The sequence below is a fragment of the Boleophthalmus pectinirostris genome, unplaced genomic scaffold (genome assembly GCF_026225935.1).
Source record: "Boleophthalmus pectinirostris isolate CB_2022bp ecotype Guang Dong unplaced genomic scaffold, ASM2622593v1 HiC_scaffold_1, whole genome shotgun sequence".
NCBI lineage: Eukaryota > Metazoa > Chordata > Actinopteri > Gobiiformes > Gobiidae > Boleophthalmus > Boleophthalmus pectinirostris.
In genome coordinates, this window is record NW_026570970.1 from 33564755 (window position 1) to 33583656 (window position 18902).

Below are 18902 nucleotides of genomic sequence, written 5' to 3' on the forward strand. Positions count from 1 at the left end.
GTTTAGTCCTGGTGTAGACCTGGTTTAGTCATAATTTAGACCTAGTTTTGTCCTGTTTTAGACCTGGTTTAGACCTAGTTTTGTCCTGTTTTAGACCTGGTTTAGACCTAGTTTTGTCCTGCTTTAGACCTGGTTTAGATGTGCCTGATTTAGTCCTGGTTAGATCTAGTTTAGACCTTTAGTTGTGCTTTAGACCTGGTTTAGTTCTGGTTTAGTCATTGTTTATACCTGGTTTAGGCCTGGTTCAGACCTAATTTAGATCTAGTTTAGACTTGGTTTAGTTGTGATTTAGACCTAATTTAGATCCTCCTGGCAAATAGCATCTCACTCGTTGCTTTAAATCTTACCGTGACTCCAATGCTTTGATGCGAGCCCCTCCTTCTCTCACTAATACTATAAATAGTTCGATAAACCGGCTTTATTTCCTCTAAATAACCTTGGCAAACCCTTTCTCACCTCTCCACACTGCAGCCCATTATCCTGTATGCCTGGCCTATTGTACTGAACACATTACAGTATATGTGTAATCTACCATAGCTCTGAATAGACTCTTTATGCTGGTATAACGTCGTACTGAGCCCTCTAAACGCTTTCTAATTCAGCCAAACTACAATTATTATTCAAATGACTGAGAGAGCATTAGGTCCATGGAGACGCCGAGACAGATCAAATATACAGCGGCTGGTTTGAATGAAAAGACTGCGCACACTGAATGATAGAGGAGAGAGGAGACGAGGAGAGACTGTTGGTTTTTAGGGTGAAAACTAAAGAACAAAAAAAAAATCTGTAGAAAAAGGGAAGCAGTACATTTTAATGGGTAATTGGAATATACTGTAGAACATAGCAGGCATGACAGTGAATTCTAGAACGATGGAGGGTCTTTCTGTGCGGAGTTTGCATGTTCTCCCTGTGTCTAATTGGGTTTCCTCATAGACTGTATATAAATGGACATAGCTAACCCACAAGTCGTCATGTTCCAAATAGGAAATGACCATGGTGGCGCTTCCGACTCTATTGACTCTGGTTCCAATTGACTTTACATTTAAAATGTGTCACCTCTCTGTTGCTGCTGCAGTGAACCTTGTCCTTTTGGTCTTAAAATGTTCATATTAACTTGCTCTACGTGGTCCTGGAGTTTTTATTCACTGTTTTGTAGGTAAATAAATTCTTATTCCTAATATGGACCTGGCTCCAAATTCGCTCCTATAATTTCCAGCCTCAGTGAGCTTCATTTGACTGGAGCCAAACACTATGGGCAACATCACACTCCCTTTGTCCACTTCTTTATACAGTCTAGACAGACTTTGACTCTTCCTTGCTCATTGGACAAGCAAAAACAACACAATGCAAAACAAAAGAGACACTTTTGTCCAGAGAGCTGTTCCTCTCTTCAACCTGCCTCGACACAGACCTGATGACCCTACCTGACCAGTCCTCTTGTTAAACTGTACTGAGACACAAAGGCCACTGAGAAGTGCAGTACGTTGGTGATCAATGAAGTATAATTATATATATAAGGGGTGTAACAGTACATGTACTTGCACCAAACCGTTTCGGTATGGGAAGTTCAGTTCGGTGCAGGGCTGTGTGTTCACGGAATTGTGTGTTAATTCCGTCACATGTGCAGTACGGAAGACTCGGCTCATTAATATTCACGAGGGAACTTGTCCGTGATTGGGGTGGCAGTGTTTCTGCAGCGATTTATAGTTAGGGCGGACGCCTGGACAACAATTGTCCCCCGGCAGTGTCCCTCCGAACCACATGAATCCTCGCAAAACTACGGTCGTCACACCGCGGCCCTCACTCTCGCCTTTCTCCGGCACAATCTCTGCCACCCCCCATACCCCCCTCATACCCGTGACCTCTGTCCCTAGCGAAAGTGTATTTTCCACTGCTGTGAACATTGTAACTGCCAGTAGATCTGCGCTTACTGCAAACAATGTGGACAAGTAGATTTTTCTGTCCAGAAATATGAAGATGAGTAAAACTTCATGCTGGAACTGTTAGTGCTGAGTGCTGTTTACTTTTTGAAAAAAATTGTTTACTGTATACAAGGAATTAATTTGTTAGAATATTTCATACATTTGTTGCTTATTTGAAAATATTTTATCTAATTTATTAGTATTACCAACAAACAACAAGCAAATGATTTGCACTTTGTTCCCATAATGTACCAAAAATTTACCGAAGAGTATGGGACCCATCTCCAGATCTTGAGCTAGTTTTGATCAGGATTAATTTAGCTGGAGAATTTCACCTGTTGTACATGTTTTGAGTTGATGGGGAAAACCAAAGTACTCAGAGGAAACCATCCAGACACAAGCAAAACATGTAAACTCCACAATGAAATGATCTAAATGATTCTAGTAAAGGTGTATGGAGTTTAAAAACACAGTGGAGCACTTACTATATTACCTCATGACATCACATGAGTGCTTTCTGTTTAAGGAAAGAACTCAGCCTAAAAATGCAGGGTTTGTGTGTTATGTGTGAATGAAACAAAAACACAACTCCAGGTCTGTTTGTGATGAGGACACATTAGAACATAGATCAGAGAACAGCGTAACACGGGCCCTTTAAACTGTATTCCACCCCTGTGTTTCACCTCTGCAGTGCTAATCTGTTTATAGTGTACAAAAAGACATCAATAATTGCTCAGGTTTGTCAGCGGGCGGTGCACTGTTGGATTACGCACCCCGTCAATCCAGGAGCGCTGTGACCTTTGACCTTTAAAGCAGATTTGGTAGAAGGCAGTGATTTTGGCTGATTAAAAACACAGAGATTTGGGAGGTCACTGTGAATGCACCTGAGACTGGAGTTATTCTTGGACACGGATTAACACAGACGCAGATGTAACAATATCCAGACCGCTCGATATGCATCTCATGGTTTGATATTTATTGCGATATTTTGTGGAGGCTTCCAAAACTGAATATGATACGATGATATATTTAAAAGTGCTTAGAACAGTTATTTCTTCATGTAGTCTGCACTGCAATGGAGCAAAGGATCAATACATTTTAAATCTTAAATCATACTAGAGCTGTCAAAAGTATCGAAAATCACATACTAAACGATATTTGTAGTAGCCAAAACTTGCACTGTACAGGTCCACTAGGTTATAGCTTGTGTGGCGCCTCGGACCTGTGTAGAGTCCAGAAAATACTGTATATATATATATACACAAAAACTATGTCAATCGTTAATGCTTCATTTGTGCTGTTTTGTGCTGCAAAAAGTTTTGTTTGTGCTGCTTTAGTTTTGGAGATATTAACAATTCTTTTGTATGTCAAATTGGGGTCAGCCAGCCCCCAGGAAGTTTCAAAATCCTCTAAAATGGCCCCAAATGGTGTAAATCATTTTGTGCTGCAAAACAATTTAAACCATTTGTGCAATCATGATTCTTTAGATATTATAACAGTTTTATTTTTGGCCCGAGGACGTCATCCAGCTTCAGAACAGGCAGAAAATTATACAAAATGTTTGTATTTTATTTGTGCTGTGAAAATTTTAATTGATGTTGATATGACATCATTTCAGCTGAAGGCAGCAGCTTTAATAAAACTCCATAAAACTAGTGAAGAGAAACGATCTCAGGATGTGGGAAAGTCTGTATCAGTCTTTAGTAACTTGCTTTTGATACTTGCTTTGAATTCATATTTCATATAATAATACAGACTTTTTCACAACCTGAGATTATTTATCTCCACTAGTTTTGTGGAGTTTTGTTAAAACCGCTGCCGTCAGCTGAGCGGAAAGGAACGTCATAAATAATAATTAATTATTTTAGAAATATACTCGCACAAATGAAAATTATCACAGCACAAACAAATATTTTGAGGCTATTTAACATTTTGCGGGGCTGGATGACACCATCTGCCAAAAATAAAACATAGCTAATATCTTAAAAACCATAATGGCACAAACTAAACATTTCACAGCACAAAACAACACAAACGAAGCACAAATGATTGACATAGTTATTGTGTAGGTTTGCTAATGCTATGCTCCTGACTGCAGATATGTTTTTGAGAAGGTAACAACATTATAACCCGGTTTAAAGCTCACAAGAGTCAATTTTGCGTAATATGAGACCTTAAAAAAAACACATGAGATAATTTTATTTCCTCCTCACCTTTGAGCCTCTCTGCGAGCACACTGGCCTCATGTTCAGAGTAGTGCACTATGGGAGGAGGTGACGGGGGTCTGAGGAGCTGCTCTTGGACCCTCTGTCTGTGCCTCTCCTCTCGTGCCCACAGTCTCTGCTTACACTCCCACTCGTACAGGTCATCTCTTGCCTGGGCAAAGTCCACGTGGATCTTCCCAGAGTCCTTCTTATCTGTGCTCGAGCCGATGCGCATACGGTAACCTGGAATAAGAGAGTGAAACAGAGTGAGAACTAGAGAAAAAACAAAAACTATGTTGAATCTGGGAGGGTGGGAGTCATGCATGTCTATGGGGGAATGTTCATCAGTTATCCATGGTGACACAATGAATAGACCCTGACCCCTGAGTTTTTTAGATTGTCTGTAAACTCAAGAAAAAGTACAAATTGGATTTAATGGGTCAGTATTTATTTATTTAGTTACCTATGGGTTTTTATCCCGTTTTAGACGTGGTTCAGTATTGTTTTAGTCCTGTTTTAATCCTGTTTTAGTCCTGTTTTAGTCCTGTTTTAATCCTGTTTTAGTCCTGTTTTAGTCCTGGTTTAGTCCCGATTTGACCCTCTTATAGTCCTGTAAGTCCTGTTTTAGTCCCGGTTTAGTCCTTGCTGGTTTAGTCCTGGTTTGGTCCTGTTTTAACTTTATTATAGTTCTATTTTACCTGTGCTCTAGTCCTGGTTTAGTCCTGGTATAGTTCTGGTTTAATCCTGCTTTATCCCTGGTTTAGCCCTGTTTTAACCTTATTATAGTTCTATTTTACCCCTGCTCTAGTCCTGGTTTAGTCCTACTTTAGTCCTGGTTTAGCCCTGTTTTAGTCCTGGTTTAGTCCTGATTAGCCCTATTATAGTCCTGTTTAGTCCTGTTTTAGTCCCGGTATAGTCCTTACTGCTTTAGTCCTGGTGTAGTCCTATTTTAACCCTATTGTAGTTCTATTTTACCCCTGTTCTAATCCTGGTTTAGTCCTGGTCTAGTCCTGGTTTAGTCCTCGTATAGTCCTTGCTGCTTTAGTCCTGGTGTAGTCTTATTTTAACCCTACTATAGTTCTATTTTACCCCTGTTCAAGTCCTGGTCTAGTCCTGGTTTAGTCCTGGTTTAATCCTGGTTTAGTCCTGGTTTAGTCCTGGTTTAGTCCTGGTTTAGCCCTGGTTTAGCTCTGTTTTAGACCTGGTGTAGTCCTGGTTTAGCCCTGTTTTAGCCCTATTATAGTTCTATTTTACTCATGCTCTAGTCCTGGTTTAGTCCTTTTGGGGTAACTGTACTGACTAAACCCATCCTCAGACCTGAGAGGTAGAGGGCCTTGTCCACCATGAACTCCTCAGTGAAGCGGATGTGGCAGAAGTTCTTCTTGCTCTTGCGAATGGCCATGATCTCTCCACACTGGTCGAACACTTCCCTGATCACTTCCTCTGTGGCGTTCTCCGGTAAGCCGCCCACAAACACTGTCCTGCAGCCTGGGGGGCGCTCCCGAGTCGACGGAGGGGGCAGGTCTAGAAGAGGACAGGAAATGATCATTCACTGTATATATCACGGACATTGGGCTCCAGTTATGAATGTTTTCTTAAAATATGTTTGTCACTTCCAACTTCCAAGATCTGCACCAAGTTCACAACACGCTCTGAAGGAGCCAAATGAGTTCCTAAATGAGAGCTGCGTCTAATTCACCAAAATTAGATACAAACACAAAAAACGCTCTCTGAACTTCCACATATGACCACTGTGGGTGTGAAACATGTTAGAGCACGAGGGAGAGCGTGAACTAGGAAGTCAGATGGAGCCCGTCTATAGTCTGAACGCTCTGGTCATGAGGGGTGATGGGGGTGCAGGGGTGTTGAGTCCAGCGCAGTGTGAACCATAAGGAGTGCACTGGGGCTGGACAGGTTCACTAGGGTTTGTAAAGTCTGTTGGACCAAGTAGACTACATGATCTACAAAACTCCTCATAAATGTTATTGGATCACATTATATTTTTATAAGAAATAATTTAAGAAAATATAAAACTTACAATCATGTAGGAATCAACATGTTTGGTTGCATTATCAGAATAATAATATTCTAAAACAGTCACATTTTAGAGCTTACAAGTTCTCCTGACTCTTCTTAGGATTTGTTTTGAAAAATAAATTCAGTTAAGAAAAAGTTGCGTGATGCCAAAAGAAATCCTGAAGTACACATTTGTCATTCCAGCCACTCACTATAATCACTATAAGATTGAACCAGGCTCTAAAGTTGTTTTTGATAAGTAAAGCCTGGGGGTCTAATGTATGACATAAAACTGCAGGTGTAATTGTGTGTGTGTGTCTGTATGTGTGTGCGTGCATGCGTGTGTACTCACTGGGGTTCTGGGGGAACAGGGTGCAGCTCTTGCAGTGGATGATCTCTTTGACCACAGGCACATCTGGACCAGGACCAGGACTATGGACCAGACCCAGACCCATGAGAGGGTTCAGGGGCGTCAGGAGGCCCATGGCGGGATCGAAGCGCTGCAGACACAACGGCTCTGAAATCACAAAGCAAGACAACATCAGGGGAAAGGCTGGGACGGATTAGAAAACACACTAACGGACCTAACTGAAGAATCTCTGCATCTTCTACAATAAGAAAACAACCATCCATGTTCATCACCATCAAAACTCTATGAAGGTCGCGCCACCAGGCCAAGTTACAGGTCAGATCTGTAGAGAGGCAACTCCACTGATAGACAGACAATATTTTTCAATGTATCATAAAAGTATAAAACCATGGAGACAAGCAGCCACCAGCGATGTTACATGATGCAGACAATTTGGATATAATCTTGAACACAATACATGTTATCCATTGTCTGTTCTGGGTTGTATAACAGGCCCCCAAAACACTTTCAACAGATTTGTTTTGAGTTTAAATCTTAGACAATTTTGATGTAATCCTGACCACAATGCATGTTATCTATTGTTGATTCTGGGGTGTGTAATAGGTCAGCCAAACACATTCAGCACATTTGTTTTGTGTTTAGATCTTGCAGATGTTACTGACTGACTTAAATCTAGCTTTTGCAATGACCCAAACTTTATTCTAATCACATCCAGATTTTGACCTGAGAGAATACATTTTCAAATCATCCTCCTTGCGTCTGTGCGTGTTTATTCTGGCAGAAGCAGCTGAACTCAGAGCCAGAGGAAATGAGGGGTTTACGGTCATTTCAGAGTCCAGACGTTTCCTCAGAAATGCGAGTAAAATTACACTATCACCGTGCAGGTCTGAGGTTGTCTGAGGTAAATTCCGCAACACAACCTAGCTAGAGGTTTAGCTCACTGCTCATTACCAAGCAAATCATTTAAAAACACCTACTGTGCTTGTGTCTGCTATACACCGTGTGCGTAATTATTAGGCATGTTGTATTTATGAGGATTCATTTTATAATTACCGTGCTCGGGGTCAATCCAAAATGTTAATAAACCTCAAACCTGAATATTTAAGAAAGTAAAAGTGAAATTTTGGCTTTCTTAAGGCTGCCACACACTACAGGATCTTTCGACGTACGACAAAAGTTTTAGTTTTTTGATCTGTTGATGATCAATCACAACCTCCCAAACACAGTTCAGAGAGGTGGACTGTTTTCCTTCAACGTAAATCCAGAGTAAGTTTTTACTTTAAGGTCCAGTGAAGATGGAGAATTGTCCTGCATAAAAATCATGGTCTTCTTGAAAGATGCAGAGTTTTTCCGGTGCCACTGCTTGAGGAAAGTGTCTTCTAAAAACTGGCAGTAGGTTTTGGAGTTCATTTTGAGTCCATCTTCAAAATAAAAAGGTCCAACAAGCCCATACCCGTACCTCACCTCTACCTTGCTGGCATCTGAGTCGAAGTGGGGCTCTGTGCACTTTACTGATCCAGCCACGGGCCCAACCATCTGGTCCGTCAAGAGACACTCATCAGTCCATAAAACCTTTGAAAAATCTTCAGATAGTTCTTGGCCCAGTATTGACGTTCGACTTATGTTTCTTGTTCAGTGGTAGTCAGGTTTCAGCCTAATTTACCTTGGCCATGTGTCTGAGCACTGAACACCTTGAACTTCCAGGCTCTCCAGGTAGGTTGCAGTTCTGGAATATGATAGCGATGGGAGATAATGAGTTCCTGGCAGCTTCATGTTCCGGCAGCTGATGGTTCTGTGATCACACTCCAATATCTTTACTATTTCAGGATTGCTGCATCCCTCAGACACTTTCAGAGTCAGTTTCACAGGGCAGCTGTGGCTACAATAGTAATTTACCACCAGCGAGTGTGGAGTGAATTAATAATGCTCTGTAAAGCGTCTTTGTGACATATGTCTTTGAAAAGCGCTATATAAATAAAAACAAACTTACTTACACAGAGGTAATTCCTTAACTATCTGCTATATTACACAAAACTGATTCTCGTAAACTTTAAGTCATGTTATAATGTTGTTACCTCCTCAAAAACAGACCTGGAGTTGTGTTTTGTTTCATTCACACATGTCTGATGTAACCCTGCGTTATAATTACCTCAGAATGCTCTGTTCCACATTGTGATGTCATGTAGTAATAGTCTTAAGTTCCAGCTCCTTTTACCTTTAGTTCAGTAGAGATTGGCAGTTCCAGATCTGAAATTATCCACATTATTCTAGTGTATGGAGTTTAAAAACACAGTGAAGCACTTCCTGTATGTGTGAATGAAACAAAGCAGAATTACAGATATGTTTCTGATGGATAAACAACATTATAACATAGACCATAAATAGTGTAATATGGGCTCTTTAATCACCCTGATAGCAGTAGTGATAACCACAGTAGTACAGCTCATATTGAAGATTTGCAGATTCTAACCTGTGATAGTGATTCCTGTGTGTTTTTAAGTGCTCAGATATCTGCAGTGTGTTTGTGAGTGTCCTGATAGCAGTAGTAGTAGTAATAGCAGTATTTGTTGGTCTGTGTGATAGTGATGAATGCGTGGGTGTGTATTTTTAAACGCGCTGATATCTGTGACACCGTTTTAACGAGTTCCTGTGGCCCTGAGGAGCGGAGCCGGAGCAGAGAGGGACCGGGCCTCGCTCTGGGCTGCTCACAGTCTCAGTGATGAATGAGGTTTGTGCTGGGGTTTTCTTTAGACACAAGCTTTTACTGCCTCCACCTGAGCCAACTAGGAAATATACTAGTACTACAAAATAACACTCAAGTCTGTTTTACTACAGCATTTTTACACAGTTATGTTCACTTCAAGCATAGAAGGAAAACAGCAATATAATATGTGAAAGGGCTGAGTAACAAATGCAATTTTGAAAAGCTCATACTACACTCTTTTCTGTTTTGTTATAATGTTGTTTCCTCATTGCAAACAGACCCGGAGTTGTGTTTTGTTTCATTCACATTTTTAACACACAAATCCTGCATATTTTCTCTCAAAATGGAAAACCCTGTTCCACATTGTGATAATACAGGAAGTGCTTCATTGTGTTTTTAAACTCCATAAACCTTCAGTAGTATCATTTGGATCATTTCAGCTCATGAATCGACAACCTCTGCTAAACAAAAGGTAAAAGGTAGCTGTTAACTTTGCACTGGGGGTGTTCAACATGTATCTCTATATGTGTATAAAATCCTTCAGTCGTCCGGATAGAATCCATGGCAAAAGGCAAAACGAGAAATTCAATTTGTTAACTGAGTCCTCCATTTCTGTTCAAATGAAACTACTTCACAGGAGGATATGCCAACACAGACGAGAGAGCAATAGTGGACCTCAGTCTGCTGTACACCTCCATCTAAAAGCCACGGGCCACTCCTTTGAGAATAATGAGGTACAAATCTTAGCCAGAGAAAAGAACTGGTTTGAGATGGGAGTTAAAGAGGCTATTTTTTTTTTAGGAAAGACAATCCATTTTTAAACAGAAATGAAGGACTCAGACATCCATCTATCTCATATTTACAACTCCATCCTCAAAACTAAGCAGCTTTGATGAGCTGTGAAATGTATTCCACCAAATAAACTTTTGTCCAGTTGAAAAATTTAATATTTCCTTTTGCCATGTATCTCTGTGGTGGAATGCTCAGTAGTTACCACAGTGACACAATACACACATTAACAAACACTGTCAAAAAGGTTTGAAGACTTGATTTTAGATACTACAGGCTTTTCAGACCATATCTGGCAGAAGACCTTCAAAGGAAATAGTTGGAGGGAATGAACCATTTCATAACCAACCAAAACAACAGAGTAAAGTGAGACTGACGCCTTTTCTGTTGTGTTCACTTGGCGCCTCCTGGAGACCGCTGTGACGCTGCAGGACCCAAAGGAGGACATGTCTTCTTCTCCTCAAACTGCCCTGACACAGATCTGCTGACCCGACCTGACCAGTCCTCATGTTAAACTGCACTCAGACCTTTAACTGAGACACAAAGGTGAAAGAAAAGGGCAGTGCTGTATGCAAAACTTGAATTTCCCTCTGGATCAATGATCTCTTTATATAGTTTCAGTATTGATTAGTATCTGATTTTAATGCTTTTGACAATTTTAGTTTTGACAGGTGAATTTCTTTCTGCTCCCCTCTCCTTCCCACCCCCCCTCCGTGTCCTGCCCTCACCTGCTCTGGTCTCTCTGTTTAAACACTGAGGACTGTGTTGTGGTTTAAAGGCAGGGAGCAGCCGGGGCCCAGGTCTCAGACTGCATCAGGAGGACCGTACATCAGCTCTGCTCCACAGTAATCACAGGACCATTAGTGGCACTGCGCTCTGACGGCTCCTTCAAACTCCATTTCATTCACTTTAACCTGATTTGGAGCAAATGCACAAAACAGAGGGAGGCGTAGCACAAGGGCAGAACAGCAGGAACTAGCTTTTTCCAAATAAAATAGGAGAAGAAAGAAGAAAGCTTTTTGCTGCAGAATCTTTATATTACTACAGAAGACCTATTATGCTTGTGTTTGCTAAATAGTTATAATCTGTAACACACATGGATCATTATGTTATCATTAGCACATTTTACTGCAATATTGATCTAAAATGATTTGAAACTGGGGCTGGCTTCCGCTTTAAATCAAGGCTCAAAACTCATCTATTCAAACTGGACTTTATCTAGGGCTGGCTATCATTAAGAAGTTGCCAATACGATACATACCTCGATACATATGCCTCGATACAATCCATTTTTCAATATAGTATACTTTCAATTCAGTACGATTCAATGATATATTTCAAATCAATTCGATACAGTTCAGTGAAAAACAGGCTAAATCATGGGTGTGATACTAAAAGTCTATTAAATCCTCTAAGTTTGTGCAACATTAATATGAAAAACAACCATATTACTCATCAAAACAGTGAGAATGTCAACACAATTGTAGCTCTCACACAAAATAATTTAGTAAAATATACCTACAGCATACAGCAGCCCATGATATCGATACTGTATCATCAAATTAAACAATACGATATATCGATATTTCAATATTTTGGAACACTCCTAATTTTAACAATTTGTGAAATTAGTTTTATTTCATTGTTTAATGTTTTGCATGTTTTTTTTATTCTGTTGAGCTTAATGTGAAGCACTTTGGTCAATGTGAGTATTGTAAAGAGCACTATAAATAAAGTTTGATGGGTTAGAAAACTGCTGTGCCTAGTGGGAGCCGGCGTCACCGTGACATCAAAATGTCCAAAATAACAATGTGACGCTGTTAAATCCTATGTGTATCACTGATTAAGAAAATATAACTTATAATATAACCCTTCCACACCTAATTTTAGTACATTTTTCCTCGCCTAGATTTTTTTTCTTAATTTTGCCATTAAAACTCTCAATTTCACCCCCTAATGAAGTGTTATACATACTTTTTTCAGTACAACCTGTTATTTTACATTCTGCAGCTGTAGTTGTGTTGTATGGCTGTAAGAAAAGCTATAAGACCAGAAATACAAATAATAAAAACAAAACAAAACAAACAAACAAAAAAGGAAAATAAAATTCCCACTATTGCATACAAAACACACAGTAAACATGTATAAACAACTTTTTGGACATAAAAAAATGTTTAATTTAGGGCCTTAGGTACAAAAGTGTAAAATATCAAGTCTGTAAGTAAACAAAAAAATATTCTTATTGCCTTAAAATAAAAAAGGTGACAGGTGTTGGCAGGTCCAGGACACAGAGCCACATCACTTCCTGCATTTCCATGGTCTATGTTACATTTGGATTTGTACATTTTGAGTGAAATAAACCTTTCATTTGGACTGGCTTTTTCAGTGATTATGAACACAGACGCTCAGAGCATCGTGCATGTGACGTAGGATAATGCCAGATATATATATATATATATATATATATATATATATATATATATATATAATAATATATATATATATATATAAAAAAGTAAGTTTCTTTATTTATGGTAGGAAAGTTATGCATGGTTATCTAAAACGGACTGATTATGTTAAACAGAGACGGTATTGTATATGATACCATCGGTCTGGAAGGGTTAAGAGCAGTGGGTGTGTACCAGTGGAGGTGAAAATGGGCATAGATTGAAGCAATGTCTTGAATACAGGAGAATGAAGATTAGATCAGTTATTAGAGAAAACAGAAATACACATTTCTATTTAAAATGTGTTACTGACATCATGTTACAGGGAGATATCAGAGACAGATGCTTTGTTTAACCATTGTTTATCTGACATGTAAACAACATATTTGAGAAGAGTTTTGCAGCCAAAATCTGCAGGTTGATTTATGTAAAATATTCACTGTTCGTGTAATCACAGCCACACTGCAATGATTCTCTGCAGGCTTTAAACCAGCTCTGTTCTCCATATAGAGCTTATTCACTGTGAGATCAGTAGTCTCATGCAAAATAAAAGAAAAGTTACAGATTTATATTTTAGGAACAGTTGGTAACCTGGAGAAAAGTGCTTGTGTTTATGTCACTGTAAAAATGTAAAAGTACTGACATAATGGTTATAAATAAAAGAGCTTATTGGACCAAGAGTCAGGATGGTAAATCATAATATAGTTAAAATGGTCAGCTGAGGGTTCATGTGAGGATATGCACGGCTCTTTAGGGGTTTGAGGCTCCAAACGTTGAATCACAATGAAATACAGATGTGAGAAAGTCCCTACGAGCAGATTAACTGTAAGTCCAGCTCTGAAAAAGAACTCAAACATGCACCAGCTGGGATTTCACTCAGCGCTCAGGGAACTCAACCAACCCTATAAATCTGAAATGTTTTTTTTATATCAAAACAAATCACATTCGATTTCACATAATCACGCAGAGCTCAGTCCTGAATCCACAACAAAACAGCTATAAATAAAGGTGCACTATGTAGCTTTTCTGGTGGGGGTTTCACTACCTGATTCTTTTGCTTGGAATTTTCAACAGCATGACACTATCCTTAATAATACATGTATTTAATATGAAATGTTTTCAATTGCTTAAACACACACAGAGATAAATATAAATTCCCACTGTGAGCTGGCTTGCTCCTCCACAGATCTGACCTGTAAACTGGCCTAAAGAAATAAAGCAATAACATCTATGGACACAAACAGGGAAAAGTTATTCCGCCTTTAATGAACACGTATTTGATCAGCAAACTAAACTAGCAATGTAACTTGTATGAATAATATTGATAATACATCGCTGTCAATCAGCCGTGGGCCTCTCCAAATGCCACAAATCACTCACACCATAAGGAAGACAGCTGAAATGTCTTCCCCAAAGGCACAACAACAGAGCCTCCATTACCTGAGATGAGCTGCTGTGTGCTGAGCCCCATGGGGACGATGCCCAGGTTGTTCATGGCAGTGGCCCAGGCTCCAGGCTCCGATCCTGGGATGGAGGGGAGGGAGAGAGGGGGCTGCTCCGGAACCACACTGCCCACTGTGTCTGCAGCGGAGGGGAGAGAGGGGGAGACATTAAGGACAACTAAAACCCATTTTTACAGAGAAAATTCACCAGTAGGACAGCAGGTACGCTGAGGAGAAAAGCAGGTGGACACAGGTGAAAAACTATGGAGCTGTTAAGTGATGATGTCACTTCTCCAACCAGAAAGTTCAACATAGATTTATAGATTTGTTTTTGTTCCTTAGTCATCAAGCAAGAGACAATAAGCTTTCAAAAGTGTATTTAAACACAAGTTATATCAAACATGTACATAATGTTGTAATATAATCCTCACTAACTGTTGGTCATCATTAACGTTACCTTAGCTAGCACCACCAACACCGGTGACAGTTCTGAAGATGGCTTGCAGCTAGCAGCCGAAACATGTCAACAAGGTAAATACACTTTACTGCATTGTCTTTAAAGAGAACCTAAGAAGTTAAAGTATATAAGAAGACATAATGAACATCATTGACCTTAGTTAGCTTCTAAACTTGTCTCACACAGGAGTAGAAGGTCGTAAAAGCAGAAGTGGGCTCCAATTTTGTTCACTAGCTCCACCTACAGACCATAAATGTTATCCAGCAACGCCACCCCGAAGGGAACAGGTAAGTGTGACGTGACAGAGCTATGAACTGGGAAAATATATAATTTTATTTAGTAACTCTGTTTTTTTTATTTTAATTCATAAAAGTTTTTTTTTTACATTCACTCTCTCACAAATAGATACATAATACAGTTGACTAAGAACAGTATTTAACATGTTAAATCTGCTGCACCAAAACAGGTCCAGTACCCACAGCAGCAGGAAGGGTAGAAGGGGAAAAAGAAGTGTAGGAGGGGAGAATCACCAGTCTTTAGGCCAGAGAAAGGTGATTTTTAGGCAATATTAAAGCTTAATCCGGCACTCAGGCTGCTTGTACTGCTCCTAGACAACGAGTGATGTCAGAGGTGAACAAGGGCTTGAGCGGCGAGGGACCCTCCCTTTTAAAGGTTCAGGACACCCGCGATAGGCTACCAGCAGACACAGAGGCATACTGCCACATAAACACTGATCCATACTTATAACTTTGTTAACTTTAAACAAATGCAAACTTTTTAACGTGAGACGTGCCATTGCTAAAAAAAAAAAAAAAAGGAAACTGTAGAAGGAAGAGGAAGCTGTAACATTCTTCACTACATTTATTGTTTTCAATCAGATGAGCTGGTTTGCCAGATAACATCAAACTGGGGCAAAGGGAGCAGGTTTTAATGGGGAAATAGCATTATAAGAGGGAAACATTTCAAGGTACACTATGTAACATTATTTGATGGAATGTATGACATGAAACATATCTGTCTTGTGTTTTATTCATCTGTGAGTGTTTTCACTGCTAAACAAAAATGCACAAACTCACAATGTGAAAAACCTACTAGCAGATATGCTCATAGTAGCACACATTTGAGTGGTATTTTCAGTGTACGTACCACTAGCCATAGCAGATGTCCTTTTGCTGTCCTCACATCAGAATCTTTTTCACACTCCAGCAAGACCGGCTCACTGTGCACCTGCAGAGAGAAGGGGAGAGAAATGTCCTTTTATTTACAATATTAGAAATAAGTTGGGTGAGAGTCCAAGTTTTGCGCCCTGTGTCACCAGTCCCAGCAGGTTTATACAAAACCAGTGATTTGTCCTAGTTTTATACAAGAAATGTCCCCAGTGTCCCTATTTTTAACCAATTTGATACCTGCTAACAGTAAAAAGAAGCATGAAGGATCATCTGTTTAGGTAAAATACAAAAAAGCTGCTTAAAAATGACCAAAACACAGAAAATATGACTAAACTGACTCACATGTTTGTCATAAATAGACTGAGTGCAGAACAGTTTTCCTTAATTACACACTTGTTTCACAATATTATTATTATCAACCACAAAACAGGGTGTAATAGTTTTTGATTTTGAAATTCTGGTCACATTAGAAATAAGATAAAACAGAAGATTATACACTGTAAAATACAAAATTTGGTTAAGTTAAGTTGACTTGAATTAAGAAAATGTAAATTTCACTTGACAAGACTTTAAGTATTTGAAAATATGAAAGAAAAACAACTTTTTGCACGTAAAATAAGAAACAAAATTGAATGTTGCTTAAATTAAGAAAAACACACTTGTTCCATTGGTAGATCATTTTACCTGGACAGTTAAATCGACTCAAACAAAGTTAAACGTTCTTAATTTACGTCAATTTAACTTGCCTAGATATTGTTTTTTTTCCAGTGTACTGGTCCAAAAATTATATAGGTCCAATAATGTAGGAAGTTCACAATTAAAGCTACGCAATGTTTCTTATCAATAATATCAGACGTCACTTTGCCTGCTCATAAATACGTTCTATGCCAAAGTTATACACGTTTTCATTTTTTATTGCTGCAAATGCATTTTCAGCTGACTTAGAAGTGAAAGAAAGTTCAAACTACACTGTGTGGGGGCTTCTCATGTCAGAATGAGATGATTTCAGGGGTGAGCTCACAGTAGAACACACTGCTGTGGCCAGGACAGCCCCATGACTTTTGACGCGCTTTCAATGCATTTTGCCTAAACATAAAAAGTGAAATTGTGGGGAAACTACAAGAGATATCAATGCCATTTTTGTTGTGCAAGTAGGGCTTCTGGACCTGTACAAAATACACTTGGAATCTTGGTTCTATCAGATTCTATGCCAAAGTTATAACGCATTTTCTGTGTAAAGGTTTTCGCATTTTCAGCAGGTGTAGAGCATATTTACACCAACTATGCAATCCTGCCTTAGAAGTGAAAGATTAAAGATCAGATTAAAGTCTAATTTGAGTAACAGAGCTTCAGATGGAGCAATACCTACAGTTAGCATTACACACCCAGGGAATTTTCATAACATCAGCTCCCAACTATCGATACGAGACAACATTTTTAAAGCTCTAAACCAGTGCTTGTTGGAGGGTCAAATATGTAACCACTGAAGTATCAATACTAAAAACGTCCCATTCACAGGACAGAAATGAACCTTGCCTCAGTCGCTTTAGAATGATCTTGAGCTGCATGGATGGACTGTGAAACCTACCTGGACCACTGAGGGAGTACACAGATATAAGACCGCACAATATAAAAGAAAGTACAACCATTTTAGTATTGTGAAGAGGAGGAGACGGGGAGGGTGAGAAGGCCCATGGTTACGCTGCATCGATTCAAATTAAAACCATCTCATCTGAGCCTGAATCTAATCACGCAGGGTTGTCAGATGTGCCAATCATTGTGACGGTCCCGCCCCCGAGCTGTGCTTCATTTGTAAGTGTCACTTTAAGATCTGCAGGAGAAACATCAGACTGTGACTCACACAATCTGACACTGGACAAGTCCCAAAGACAAGGCTGAGGAGAGATGGGGTATGTGTGTCTGTAACAGATACGGGACAATTAAGGCAAGAGCCTGCCAAATACTGATCCTCTGCAGCTGATGTCATGAACATTCTCTGGGGGTGTGATGCTAACTGAAAGCACTGCTCTGTTAGAAGCTCTGTTACTCAAGTTACACTACAGGATTTTTCAGTCTTAAAGGATTTTTAAACATGCGACAAAAAGTGCACACCACATACACAAGGAGAATTCTACGAGATTTTAAATCTTCAATTGCCAAGACTGCAGTGGGATTGTGGGTGGCCGAGCGGTTTTGGAGGCATCAGTGTAGGAACACAGCCCAGGATGGTTTCTTTACAGCTTTCTTGGCAGCTTTATTCCAATAACACTGAGCAAACAACATCATCAGACAACAAAATTAGTCCCACTTTTAAAAGGGTCCACAGCCTCCCACTGATCACTACCAACAATTCAGGTGACCAATTAGTCCTATCCATTTTACAATGAGACATAATTCACACCTTAAAATAAACATCCACATATAATACACACACATATCAATATAACATAAACATCCAATTCTATAAATCTCCACCATTTCTCTCAGAATATAAAAATATACATTTTACACCCCTGCAAACTCTCCACTTTTCAAAGTTCCCACACCGGAAACAATATAAGCTGGGGGAGGTCAGTTCAAGCTGCCTGCCAGCATTGGTAAGTTTTACTCTTATAACTCCACATTTATCCATTTTTGTTGCTCAAAACTTGCTAATTCCCCGCTGCCTGTGCTTTACAGCGTGGCCGATCGACAAACAATGTTTCACTTTTTTTTTTTGGCTTTTAGAAAAATAATAAAAATGTCCATACAACATATATATTTTGCATCACTTTATTGAAAGTCATTTAAAATGACAGTGACAGGGACTCCACTGTCACAGGGATATGGCTTCAGACCACAGGCTACAAAACCCGCGTCAGCTGTTTCCTGTTTCAAGTAAAATGACTCACTTTGAGATTCTTAAATGTTCAAAGATCAGAGCACTGCACTTCTATTTTAGATACAAGTCAAAACTGTGTTATTATCTGTGAAATGTAGTGCAAGACTTCCGATCCATGATTTTTAAAGTAAACAGGAAGCTCGATCGCTACACCCTGATCTGCGGAACTACGCTCACCTTTTATTTCTTTTAAAGAACACTTCAAACTTCAAAACAACGCTGTTTTGTGGACTGGGCTTAATTATTTACAGAGGACAAATTTAATAGGGATAATAGGGATGAGGTGCTGCTGAGATTTTACAACTTTATGAGAGGTTGTAAAGTTGCCTCATTATTTTTGAGTTTTTACCTGAGTTTGTATGTTGCGTTGTTGAGTTTGTGACCCTCGCAACCTAAATTGGGCAAATTCTCCCGTAGTGTGTGGCGTAGACAGTGTAGACAGACTAATAACAAAGAGTTACTCAAACACGTGTGAGTGAAACAAAACAACTCCAGGAACAA

The 18902-nt window shown here is 39.4% G+C and overlaps 1 protein-coding gene across 1 annotated transcript in view; it reads right to left on the reverse strand.

The window, feature by feature from the left end:
- enox1 (ecto-NOX disulfide-thiol exchanger 1) overlaps positions 1 to 18902 on the reverse strand; it is a 77314-nt gene that overhangs the window by 27329 nt on the left and 31083 nt on the right. Inside the window, exons 2-5 of the mRNA XM_055151130.1 lie at positions 13893 to 14072; positions 6495 to 6659; positions 5444 to 5650; positions 4136 to 4369 (exon numbers count right to left, since the gene is read on the reverse strand). Of these exons, the coding sequence (XP_055007105.1) occupies positions 4136 to 4369; positions 5444 to 5650; positions 6495 to 6659; positions 13893 to 14072 (786 nt within the window). The remainder of the gene's footprint in view (positions 1 to 4135; positions 4370 to 5443; positions 5651 to 6494; positions 6660 to 13892; positions 14073 to 18902) is intronic.